The following is a 13,905-nucleotide window of genomic DNA, read 5'->3' as shown; positions in this document are numbered from 1 at the left end:
ATTTTTGTTGTCTGTCTTTCCAATAACTTTTTAAAATGTAATATCTTATGATGTTTTTGTCTTACTGTTCTGTACTTTGTCATGTATTTGTACATTTCCTCTGGACCCCAGGAACAGTAGCTGCTGCATGTTCAGCAGCTAATGGGGATCCTAATAAACTAAACTTAACTGAAAATGCTATTTCCTTATAAGTATGATTTTCAGTCCAGAACTAGGCTTAATCTGTTTCTTGGAAACAGTCCCTAAATGTTGTCTTTATTCCAGCTGCTGTGCTGTGGGCAGACTGACGCAGAGAGAACCATGATTCTGCTGACTCCATCCTCTGGTAAGTGCTTGTTTTTGGGTGCCCCTGGGCAAATGTGCATGACAAGGTTTTGATTATCTGTGTCAACACTGGAGGTCCTGGTAAGAATCATGCAAAACTTGTATCATGTTTTATAAGTGTGGTGGTAAGGTACTGTAGTATGTGGTATTTGAGGGTAGATACGGTAGATGGAAATAGTCAAGCCCAAAGGGTCAAGTCAAAGACAGCCACGCATGTGAAGAGTTGGGTTGAGGACAGCTATGAGCCACTAGGCATAATGATGATGAAAATAATTGTGTTTAGGTGCTGTAGCTAACATGGAAGTGTGTTGTTTTTTCACATCTGAGAACACGTTTTTCCTTAATACTTGTACTAGATTAGAGTTATAGCAGGTTGTCCACTTTCAAATGATACAGTGGATAATACATATTGTTACTCATCAATATATGTGACCATATAGATTTTAATTTAATGCTACAGCAATATCCTTTATTTCTATTTTTTGATGTACTGTTGCACCTTTTTTTCTAAGAGTGTAGGATCAGGTCCCCCCTTTCTTATTCATTATAATCTAAAAGGCAAAACTGGTCCTAGATCAGCACTTCTACTCTGAGACACTGAATATGGGCCCTAGATCAGCACTTCTACTCTGAGACACTGAATATGGGCCCTAGATCAGCACTTCTACTCTGAGACACTGAATATGGGTCCAGAAATACTAACTTAAAAGTGTGAATGTGTCTAGCTCTGGCTTGATACTTGGATGGTATTTCTCAGTGGTGAGACAGTATTGACTGGCTGGATTAGGGATCAGACCTGGTGTATCCTTTCCACTGAGTTGTGAAACACAAGATGGCTATTTAGATTTTTCCGGAAGAGTAAGAAGTGTATTTCTGTCATAACTGGGTTATTTCAATATTTTTAAATATTTGCTGTTATTCTAGGCTAAACAGACTAAATATATCTGGTTATTGATTCAGCATAGTTGACCATTTTGGGTTTTCTGGTTAGGTTGTTGAAAGACAGGTAATGTAAATGGGTAATGAGAAGCATGCTTGGGTTTTCTAGTTAGGTTGTTGAAAGACAGGTAATGTAAATGGGTAATGAGAAGCGTGCTTGGGTTTCCTGGTTAGGTTGTTGAAAGACAGATAATGTAAATGGGTAATGAGAAGCATGCTTGGGTTTCCTGGTTAGGTTGTTGAAAGACAGGTAATGTAAATGGGTAATGAGAAGCATGCTTGGGTTTTCTGGTTAGGTTGTTGAAAGACAGGTAATGTAAATGGGTAATGAGAAGCATGCTTGTCAAGTGAACGTAACTTCTTCTTAGAAGTTGTTGTTGGCTTGTGCTTTGTCTCATACACTGTTTTCTTTCAGATGAAGAGTCTGTTGAACTCGACTGGCTTTGGAATCACACGAAGTTCTGTGTGCAAAACAGAATAGTAGGAACATGACTTTAACCCTTTTTCACATACAGACGTTAGTTTGTTAGACTGTTTGGTTAAGTTGCTATGGTAAGCTTTTTATTTATGTTTATTTTATTTAGTGCTATGTGTGTCTTTTGTCTGCAAAGACAACCTCTTTGCTACTTTTATCACTTCAGTTTATTAACTTCTGTGTGAAATCTAAACTCCCTAGCAGAGCCACAGACACTCAAGAACAAAGATCCCTTTGTTTGCCTTAATTAAAAACCCTCACAGCATTGCAAGGAACAAAAACAGTTCTGGCCATAGTGAAGCAGCTTGCATGATTAGACCTTCCAGCTTGCTAAGTAAGATGACCTATACATAATGCCTTTTAATATGTTTCAAGATTCTGTCATTATTTCAATTCATTTGTTGATTACTTTAATAACTGTGATGGAATTACTCAGTATTATACAGTTACTTCTGATAGGAGCTTTGTTATAATAATACTTGGTTTCCGCATAACAAATGTATAATGAAACTGTATTTGCAAGTAATTACTATGCCATTTCTACAAACTATGACAAAGACAGACAACAGACAAACTGTTAAATATTGATAATTTTTTAAGAGCTTCCCTCCCATGTGAAAGTTGCTGCCGTGTGTTTGTCATTGTTCCAGGTCACTGGTTTTGCCAGTCAACCAGCTTAATGAATCAGCAGCCTGGTAGAGTCAATGTCTCAGGGTTGCACTATAGTAGTATGTGTGGAGGATAGTCCAGTACTATAGTATAGTACTATGTGTGGACAGTCCTTTACTAAATCATAGTAGTATGTATGCACAGTCCCTTACTCCCTCCCCACCAGTCTGTCTCCGCTATAAATGTACTATACACTGCCGGTCAAAGTTGTAGAACACCTACTCATTCAAGGGTTTTCTTTATTTTTACCATTTTCTACATTGTAGAATAATAGTGAAGACATCAAAACTATGAAATAATACATATGGAATAATGTAGTAACCAAAAAAGTATTAAACAAATCTAAATATATTTGAGATTCTTCAAATAGCCACCCTTTGCCTTGATGACAGCTTGGCATTCTCTCAACCAGCTTCACCTGGAATGATTTTCCAGCAGTCTTAAAGGAGATCCCACATATGCTGAGCACTTGTTGGCTGCTTTTCCTTCCCTCTGCGGTCCGACTCATCCCAAACCATCTCAATTTAGTTGAGGTCGGCTGATTGTGGAGGCCAGGTCATCTGATTCAGCACTCCATCACTCTCCTTCTTGGTCAAATAGCCCTTACACAGCCTGAAGGTGTGTTGGGTCATTGTCCTGTTGAAAAACAAATGATAGTCCCACTAAGCCCAAACCAGATGGAATGGCGAATCGCTGCAGAATGCTGTGGTAGCCATGCTGGTTAAGTGTGCCATGAATTCTAAATAAATCACAGACAGTGTCACCAGCAAATCACCCCCACACTATAACACCATCTCCTCCATTCTTTATGGTGGGAAATACACATGCAGAGATCATTCGTTCACCCACACCGCATCTCACAAACACACGACGGTTGAATCCAAAAATCTCAAATTTGGACTCCCGTCCAAAGGACAAATGTCTGCCGGTCTAATGTCCAGTGCTCGTGTTTCTTGGCCCAAGCAGTGTCTTCTTATTGGTGTCCTTTAGTAGTTGTTTCTTTGCAGTAATTTGACCATAAAGGCCTGATTCACACAGTCTCCTCTGAACAGTTGATGTTGAGATGTCTGTTACTTGAACTCTGAAGCATTTATTTAGGCTGCAATTTCTGAGGCTGGTAACTCGAATTAACTTATCCTCTGCAGCAGAGGTAACTCTGGGTCTTCCATTCCTGTGGTGGTCCTCATGAGGGCCAGTTTCGTCATAGCGCTTGATGGTTTTTGCGACTGCACTTGAAGAAACTTTCAAAGTTCTTGATATTTTCCGTATTGACTGACTTTCATGTCTTCAAGTAATGATGGACTGTCATTTCTCTTTGCTTATTTGAGCTGTTCTTGCCATAATATGGACTTGGCCTATTACCAAATAGTATCACCCCCTACCTGGTCACAACACAACTGATATGCTCAAATGCATTCAGAAGGAAAGAATTTCCACAAATGAACTTTTAAGAAGGCACACCTGTTAATTGAAATGCATTCCAGGTGACTACCTCATGAAGCTGGTTGAGAGAATGCCAAGAGTGAAAAGCTGTCATCAAGGCAAAGGGGGGCTACTTTGAAGAATCTGATTTGTTTAAAACTTTATTTTGGTTACTACATGATTCCATATGTGTTATTTAATAGTTTGGATGTCTTCACTACTATTATACAATGTAGAAAATTGTAAAATAAAGAAACCCTTGAATGAGTAGGTGTTCTAAAACTTTTGACCGGTAGTGTATATTTGCAAAATAAGTATTACGTGAGTCAATATGACTATGACGATATTGACACTATCAAATGGTGTTTACTGTACATACTGAGACAGACCCCTCATTTGAATGTTTTATTCTGAAAAGTGGAATAGTCTTATCGAATGGTGGGTCTCCAATAAACGTACATACTACTTGGTAAGTGCTACTACTTTTTATTAGTTACATGATTCAGTTTGGTATAGGTTTGTAAATGATGTACAATTTATATATTAAAAAAGATGTTTCTTTGCAAATGTTCATTCTTTGATAACGAAATACATGATTTAATACTGTGCTTCAAAAAATTATAATTGTTACAATCTTAACCACCTATATGTATTTAGGTAATACCATATACTCAATATACTGTTTACAAGTACTACTGTAGGTTGAATGCTGTAGGGTGGGTGCATGGGGCTTTACTTTGGCCCTTTCATTTTCACTCATCTTTTTTCCATATCTTGGTACAACTGCTGATTGCTGTTCTGTTGTTGAGGGGCCACATAAGTAGCAAGTCATATGAACCAAATGAGCCAAACAAGTTAAACCTGATCATTTGCAAAACACAATTGTTATAGCAATGATTATTTTGCGTGTTTGGTTTGTTTGACATCTGTTTAAACAGGATAGCACTTTTGGCATACTGTACAGCAGTATAAGTATGGCCATCAGATATGATATGGTCCTATCATATCTGTAGTGTTCTAGCAACAATCCTCTTCAGAGCAGCTAAGTGAACCTAAAATAGACCACTAGCTAATAGCAATCACTGTCCTCACTGTTCTCAGGTTTCTTCCAGCACACCAATAAGCTCTTTCTGAGCGAGCAGGCCACTGGTGTCCAGCTCAAGGAGTTTGTACGCAAAAATGCAGCCAATGCTCTGTCTATGGCCAACATGCTTATGGGCATGGCCTCTATTCTCTGCAGCCTGAACGGGTGAGTGAACATACATTTCAGTGTCTGATTTTCTTTAAGAAACTATAGTATGGATTGAATGTTTCTACTAGTAAATGGATTTGTAAGTGGCAGTATTATGTTACAGTAGCGAGGCAGTAATCTGTGAGGCATATTTTTTTTCTAAACAAATTTGATAGCCATATTGACAGTTAACACACACATGTCCTGCCAAACAAGCTGAGCTGTTGAGGGAAGACCAAGATTAATACAAGCAGCTTAACAAGGTCATCTGACCTTTAGCTCTAAAACATTAAAGCATTATTGAAGTTAAATAATATACACTCGTGGCCAGTTTTTATTAGGTATACCCATCTAGTACCAGGTCAGACCCCCCTCTTAACCGCTTCTATGTATTTAGGTAATACCTCCAGAACAGCCTAAATTCTTCAGGGCATGGCTTCTACAAGGTGTAGCATTCAAATGTTGCTCAAATATCAAGGGACCTAAGGTGTGCAACAAAACAATTCCCCACACCACTGCACCCAACCTGTACCGTTGTCACCAGGCAGGATGGGGCCATGGACTCATGCTGCTTATGCCAAATCCTGACTCTGCCATCAGTATGACATAACAGGAACTGGGATTTGTTGGACCAGGCAATGTTTTTCCACTCCTCAAATGTCCAGTGTTTGTGTTCGCTTGCCCACTGGAGCCACTTCCTTGTTGTTTTTAGCTGATAGGAGTGGAACCTGGTGTGGTCGTCTGATGCAATAGCCCATTCGTGACAAGGACCAATGAGTTGTACGTTCCCGAGATGCCGTTCTGCACACCACTTTTGTACTGCGCTGTTATTTGCCGGTTTGTGGCCCGCCTGTTAACTTGCACGATTCTTGCTATTCTCCTTCGACCTCTCATCAACGAGCTGTTTTCACCCACAGGACTGCCGCTGACTGTATGTTTTTTGTTTATTGCACCATTCTCGGTTAACCTTAGACCAGGGGTCTCCAACCTTTTGCAGCAGGAGAGCTACTTTAATTTTTAAAAACATGTCATGAGCAACTTTGTTTTCCCCAAATAGGCACATTCTTCTCTCCCCTGCAACACTTCCCCGAGTTCTTAGTGTACAAGAGAAAATAGTGCACTGTTCTCTGTCAATATACATGGTTAATAAACAACTTTAAGGGGGCACTATAAAATCAACAGGTTTTTTTCTCTCCCAAATTATGTTCTATGTTATTTTTTTGCGGTTTTAGATTTACTTTTTTCTCACTCAATTACAATTGTTCATAGTAAAATAAAGAAATTGGATGTTCTGAGTTCATGTCAGTGGTTAAATAACATTAGAATACATTTTTTTTAGGTCCGGAAGAACACTTTTTTGTTGGTGTAATTCCCCTTTTTATTTGTATCTCGCTCTTTAATTGCATCTACAGTGGCTTGTATTTTTTTGCCTTACAACCTGGAATTAAAATGTATTCTTTGGGGAGGTTGTATCATTTGATTTAAACAACATGCCTACCACTTTGAAGATGCAAAATGTTTTTTACTGTGAACAAAACAAGAGATAAGAAACAGAACTTGATCGTGCATAACTATTCACCCCCCCAAAGTCAGTACTTTGTAGAGCCACCTTTTGCAGCAATTACAGCTGCAAGTCCCTTGGGGTATGTCTCTATAAGCTTGGCACATCTAGCCACTGGGATTTTTGCCCAATCTTCAAGGCAAAACTGCTCCAGCTCCTTCAAGTTGGATGGGTTACGCTGGTGTACAGCAATCTTTAAGTCATACTACAGATTCTCAATTGGATTGAGGTCTGGGCTTTGACTAGGCCATTCCAAGACATTTAAATGTTTCCCCTTAAACAACTCAAGTGTTGCTTTAGCAGTATGCTTAGGGTCATTGTCCCACTGGAAGGTGAACCTCTGTCCCTGTCTGAAATCTCTGGAAGACTGAAACAGGTTTCCCTCAAGAATTTCCCTGTATTTAGCGCCACCCATCATTCCTTCAATTCTGACCAGTTTCCCAGTCCCTGCCAATGGAAAAACATCCCCACAGCATGATGCTGCCACCACCATGCTTCACTGGGGATGGTGTTCTCAGGTTGATGAGAGATGTTGGGTTTGTGCCAGACATAGCATTTTCCTTGATGGCCAAAAAGCTACATTTTAGTCTCATCTGACCAGAGTACCTTCTTCCATATGTTTGGGGAGTCTCCCGCATGCCTTTTGGTGAACACCAAATGTATTTGGTTATTTTTTTCTTTAAGCAATGGCTTTTTTCTGGCCACTCTTCTGTAAAGCCCAGCTCTGTGGCATGTACAGCTTAGTGGTCCTATGGACAGATATTCCAATCTCCGCTGTTTGCAGCTCCTTCAGGGTTATCTTTGTTATCTTTATTGCCTCTGATTAATGTCCTCCTTGCCTGGTCTGTGAGTTTTTGTGGGCAGCCCTCTCTTGGTCAGGTTTGTTGTGATGCCATATTCTAAAAAAAATAATTATAATGGATTTAATGGTGCTCTGTGGGATGTTCAAAGTTTTGGATATTTTTTTATAACCCAAACCTGATTTGTACTTCTCTACAACTTTGTCCCTGACCTGTTTGGAGAGCTCCTTGATCTTCATGGTGCTCATTGCTTGGTGGTGTTGCAGACTCTGGGGCCTTTCAGAAAAGGTGTGTGTGTGCGTATATATATATATATATATATATATATATATATATATATATATATATATATATATACAGTGGGGAGAACAAGTATTTGATACACTGACGATTTTGCAGGTTGCAATAAAATGCAAATTAATTACTTAAAAATCATACAATTGGATTTTCTGGATTTTTGTTTTATATTCCGTCTCTCACAGTTGAAGTGTACCTATAATAAACATTACAGACCTCTACATGCTTTGTAAGTAGGAAACACTGCCGATTTTGCAGGTTATCAAATACTTGTTCTCCCCACTGTATATACTGAGATCATGTGACACTTAGATTTCACACAGGTGGACTTTATTTAACTTATTATGTGACTTATGAAGGTAATTGACTGCACCAGATCTTATTTAGAGGCTTCATAGCAAAGGGGGTGAATACATGCAGTTGAAGTTTACATACACCATACACCTATTTGGCGTTTACATACGTACATACATTTAAACTCAGTTTTTCACAATTCCTGACATAAAAATCCCAGTCTAGGTCAGATCACTTTATTTTAAGAGTGTGAAATGTCAGAATAATAGTAGAGAATGATTTATTTCAGCTTTTATTTCTTTCATTCCCAGTGGGTCAGAAGTTTACATACACTCAATTAGTATTTGGTAGCATTGCCTTTAAATTATTTAACTTGGGTCAAATGTTTTGGGTAGCCTTCCCCAAGCTTCCCACAATAAGTTGGGTGAATATTGGCTCATTCCTCCTGACAGAACTGGTGTAACTGAGTCAGGTTTGTGGGCCTCCATGCTTGCACATGCTTTTTCAGTTCTGCCCACAAATGTTCTATGGGAATGAGGTCAGGGCTTTCTGATGGCCACTCCATACCTTGACTTTGTTGTCCTTAAGCCATTTTGCCACAAGTTTGGAAGTATGCTTGGGGTCATTGTCCATTTGGAAGACCCATTTGCGACCAAGCTTTAAATTCCTGACTGATGTCTTGAGATGTTGCTTCAATATATCCACATTATTTTCCTACCTCATGATGCCATCTATATTGTGAAGTGCACCAGTCCCTCCTGCAGCAAAGCACCCCCACAAGATGATGCTGCGACCCCCATGCTTCACGAATGGGATGGTGTTCTTCGGCTTGCAAGCTTCCCCATTTTTCCTCCAAACATTACGATGGTCATTATGGCCAAACAGTTCTATTTTCGTTTCATCATACCAGAGGACATTTCTCCAAAAAGTACGATCTTTGTCCCCATGTGCAGTTGCAATCCGTAGTCTGGCTTTATTATGGCGGTTTTGGAGCAGTGGCTTCTTCCTTGCTGAGCAGCCTTTCAGGTTATGTCAATATAGGACTTGTTTTACTGTGGATATAAATACTTTTGTACCGGTTTCCTCCAGGATCTTCACAAGGTACTTTGCTGTTGTTCTGGGATTAATTTGCATTTTTCACACCAAAGTACATTCATCTCTAGGAGAAAGAACGTGTCTCCTTCCTGAGCGGTATGACGACGGCGTGGTCCCATGGTGTTTATACTTGCATACTATTGTATGTACAGATGAATTTGATACCTTCAGGCATTTGGAAATTGCTCCCAAAGATGACCCAGACTTGTGTAAATCTAAAAAAAAAATCTGAGGTCTTTGCTGATTTCTTTAGATGTTCCTATGATGTCAAGCAAAGAGGCACTGAGTTTGAAGGTAAGCCTTAAAATGCATCCAACGGTACACCTCCAATCGACTCAAATTATGTCAATTAGCCTATCAGAAGCTTCGAAAGCCATGACATCATTTTCTGGAATTTTCCAAGCTGTTTAAAGGCACAGTTAACTTGGTCTATGTAAACATCTGAACCCCTGGAGTTATGATACAGTGATTTATAAGTGAAATAATCTGTCTGTAAACAATTGTTGGAAAAATGACTTGTGTCGTGCACAAAGTAGATGTCCTAACTGACTTACCAAAACTAGTTTGTCAACAAGAAATTTGAGTATGTGTTTGAAAAACGAGTTTTAATGACTCCAAGCTAAGTGTATGTAAACTTCCCACTTCAACTGTATGCACGCACCACTTTATATTTTTTCACTTCACCAATTTACTATTTTGTGTATTTAAAAAAAAAATGGAACCTTTTATTTAACTAGGCAAGTCAGTTAAGAACAAATTATTATTTTCAATGAAGGCCTAGGAACAGTGGGTTAACTGCCTGTTCAGGGGCAGAATGACAGATTTGTACCTTGTCAGCTCGGGGGTTTGAACTTGCAACCTTCCGGTTACTAGTCCAATGCTCTAACCACTAGGCTACCCTACCGCCCATTCCATCAAATCCAAATAAAAATCCATTTCAATTTCAGGTTGTAATGCAACAAAATAGGAAAAATGGGGATGAATACTTTTGCAAGGCACTGTAGCGAATGAGGAATGGGCACTTTTAGTGTGCCGGTCTAGTGATGGTTCTGTACAGCTGCCACTCATTTCATAGCAGTTTGCATATAAGAAAAATAATAGATACAAATGACATATTTACTCATGATATACTTCTGCCAGGTAAGCCTACTTTGCAGTTAACATTCCCCAAAACCTTGTCAATTGAAAGTATTTCTGTCAACCCACGAGACAGTAATCACATCAACTGGCTACACACAGGGATAGACAAATGTGCACACCACACAGACAGACTGGGCTATATTGCTGGAAATTTGCTTGGCATTTTTAAGCCAATAGTGGCTAACCAGGGGTGGGATAATGTTAATGTTGCGTTTAATTAGATAGTAGCTGGGAGCTTGCAGTGTCTGATACCTGTGATATTTGTTTGACAGTTTGCGGAAGAACACGTGAATTGCATGTACTTTCAGAATTGTTTGGTGAGCTACTCAAAGGTGAGCTGGGCTGTGAACTACTGGTAGCTCGCGATCAACCTGTTGGAGACCCCTGCCTTAGACACTGTTGTGCTTGGAAAAACCCAGGATTCTGGCCATTTCTGAGATAATGGAAACAGCACGCCTGCCACTGACAATCATACCATGCTCAAGGTCGCTTAGGTCACTTTTTTTGCCCATTCTAACGTTCAATCAAACAGTAACTGAATGCCTCGACGTCTGCCTGCTTTATGTAGCCAGCCACATGACTCACTGTCTTTAGGAGCGAACCATTTTAATGAACTGGCCACTGAGTGTATATGGTGTGACAAGCCCTAAGTAGGCAGCTAAGTAAGTAGAAGATACAGTACATCTTCTGCCAACAAGCATCCCTCGTGGTGTGACATTATCCTAAGTAGGTCCAGTGGTAACAAACAAGTAATGCGTAGGTTATAATTGTGTAATTACAGGTATCATGTAATGTCTTAGTAATACCTAGTGATTTCTGTATTGTAAAATAAAATTCTACCCAACATTTGACCCTCATTTTCCAGCCACCAACATGCTGCCTGCTGGCTGGTCCTGATTGGCTACCTGCTGGACTTGGCAGACGGGGCAGTTGCCAGGCGACTGGATGCATGCTCTGCACTAGGTGAGTGGAGTGATGTCCATTACCAGGGTTAAACTTCCACAGACACGCTGATGCAGTAGCCTGAAACATGTTAGTTTGAAAATGACTATGAGAGGGTAAGACCACATAAACATATGGAACCAGGTTAGTGATGCACACAGCCCAGCCCTCTACTACAGGCACGGGTCATTATAGCTGATGGATCAAAAGGCCTAAAAGGCAACAGTTACTCCTTAAAAGACAGAAAAAGGAGGCATGTATAATGCAGAGAAGTGAATTTACCAATGTATTTACATATTTTACAGAGGTAGAAGCCGATCAGCATACACTCTTAGAAAAATCTAGAACCTAAAAAGTTTATTTGGTTGTCTATAGGAGAACCCTTTTGGTTCCAGGTAGAACCCTTTCTACAGAGTTCTACATGGAACCAAAAAGGGTTCTCCTATGTGGACAGCCGAAGAATCCTTTTGGAAGTGTAGATACAGTGCCCTCAAAGTATTCGCACCTCTTGACATTTTCCACATTTTGTTGTGATACAGCCTGAGTTTTAAATGGATTAAATGATCACTGGTTTACACACAATACCCCATAATGTCAAAGTGGGATGATGTTTTTAGACATGTTTCAGATTCAACCACAAAGACCAGGGAGGTTTTCCAATGCTTCGCAAAGAAGGGCACCTATTGGTAGAAAAAAAAGTTGAATATTCCTTTGAGCATGAAGTTATTCATTTAACTTTTGATGGTGTATCAGTACACCCAGTCACTACAAAGATACAGGCGTCCTTCCTAACTCAGTTACCGGAGAGGATGGAAACCGGTCAGGGATTTCACCAATGGTGACTTTAAAACAGTTTAACGGCTGTGATAAGAGAACTGAGGATGGATCAACAACATTGTAGTTACTCCACAATACAAACCTAATTGACAGTAAAAAGGAAGCCTATACAGAATACAAGTTTTCTACAACATGCATCCTGTTTGCAATAAGGCACTAAAGTAAAACTGCAAAAAATGTGGCAAAGCATTTAACTTTTTGTCCAGAATGCAAAGTGTTTGGGGCAAATCCAAAAATGCATGACTGAGTACCACTCTCCTTATTTTCAAGCATAGTGGTGGCTGCATCATGTTATGGATCGACTTATAATTGTTAAGGACTGGGGAGTTTTTCGGGAGAAAGGAATTACGAAATACAGCTAAGCACAGGCAAAATCTTAAAGGAAAACCTGCTTCAGTCTGCTTCCCACCAGACACTGGGAGATGAATTCACCTTTCAGCCGGACAATAACCTAAAACACAAGACCAAATATACGTTGGAGTTGCTTACCAAGAGGACATTGAATGTTCCTGAGTGGCCTTCAAAATCTATGGGACGACTTGAAAATAGCTGTATATACCAATGATCAACAACCAACTTGACAGAGCTGGAAAGAAAATATTGTACAATACAGGTGTGCAAAGCTGTTAGACTTACCCAGAGTCACAGCTGTAATTGCTGCCAAATGGTGGTTCTAACATGTATTGACTCAGTGCTGTGAATACTTGTGTTAATGAGATTTATATATTTAATTTTCAATAAATGTGCAAACATTTCTAAAAACATGTTTTCACTGTCATTAGGGAGTGTTGGGTGTAAATGGGTGAGAATTTGTTTTAATCCATTTTGAATTCAGGCTGTAACACATTAAGTTGAGCGGTATGATTACTTTCAGAAGGCACTGTAAGTGACAGCAGATAACAACTGGTTTTCCTTCTGAAGACCCCATAAGAAAACCTTCTTAAATGACATGGAGAATCCAAAAGGCACCTAAGTGACAGCAAACCAAAAGACTTTGAATTGCATTAAGTGTACTTGCTGTCACTGCTATCCTGATCTGCTTCTATCTTTGTATGTAGTTCAATAAATTCTTCGCTGCATTGCAATGGCTTCATGCTGTTGAATTCCCTCTGCCGTAGGGCTATTTAAAAGACTTGTGTATTATTAGGAAATGGCATAGCTAACGTTTCCATACTCATTGTTCCCGACACAGCACATTCTCAAATGATCACAACATAAAAGTACATACTTTGTACATGACAACCTCCTGTGTGCAGATAGTCACGTCTACACTACCGTGGTCGCCACGGCTGCCTGAAATAGCTCCCAGCAGGTGCACCACAATGCGTCGTCACCCGGACATTTCGGGCTTTGGCTTTGTGTCCCGACAGTATTTTTCTGCATGACTTTGCAGGTGGGTGTTGTTGTACCCCCCCCCCCCTTTTTTGTGTCAATTGAACAATCACTTCACGATTAAGCATTCTAATTCGGGGAGATCATGCTCCAATTGTCTGTTTTATCCCAATGCTTTGGGCTCTCAGCATATCTGAAATTGCTAAAATTGTTGACCCCTGTGCTGTGGAATTCCATCTCGTTCATTGGAGCTGGGGTCAAAATCACCTCATGCTCGTCGCTCAGTGAAAACATTCTCCCTGCTCAGGGGGGACAAATAGACTGTGGCATTTGGGAATGTTGTTTACAGAGGAAAGTGGCAGGCCTGAAAGGTTGACACCGAAATGTCCACTACAGACAAACACACTCACGCATGCACACACGTGCACATTCTCACACACACTGATAAGTAGGCCGTTGGCATAAACAAGATTAGATAAACTTGTTTTGCCTTATGTAAGAAGGCATTAGCAGTGAACTAGCCTCACAGCAGTAACATGTTAATCTG

At 39.9% G+C, this 13,905-nt stretch overlaps 1 protein-coding gene across 11 annotated transcripts in view; it reads left to right on the top strand.

Moving 5' to 3' along the window:
* tmem269 (transmembrane protein 269) overlaps positions 1-13,905 on the top strand; it is a 32,495-nt gene that overhangs the window by 10,030 nt on the left and 8,560 nt on the right. For 3 of the 11 annotated variants that reach the window (XM_020506786.2, XM_031794500.1, XM_020506785.2), the window contains exons 2-4: positions 265-325; positions 4,931-5,078; positions 11,113-11,210. In XM_020506786.2, coding sequence (XP_020362375.1) covers positions 301-325; positions 4,931-5,078; positions 11,113-11,210 — 271 coding nt within the window. In that variant the 5' untranslated portion in view covers positions 265-300. The other 8 variants (XM_031794503.1, XM_020506789.2, XM_031794502.1 and 5 more) reach the window with 6 other exon arrangements.

Source organism: Oncorhynchus kisutch, linkage group LG17, assembly GCF_002021735.2.
Source record: "Oncorhynchus kisutch isolate 150728-3 linkage group LG17, Okis_V2, whole genome shotgun sequence".
Taxonomy (NCBI): domain Eukaryota; kingdom Metazoa; phylum Chordata; class Actinopteri; order Salmoniformes; family Salmonidae; genus Oncorhynchus; species Oncorhynchus kisutch.
This window is presented reverse-complemented; position numbering and strand designations above follow the sequence as displayed.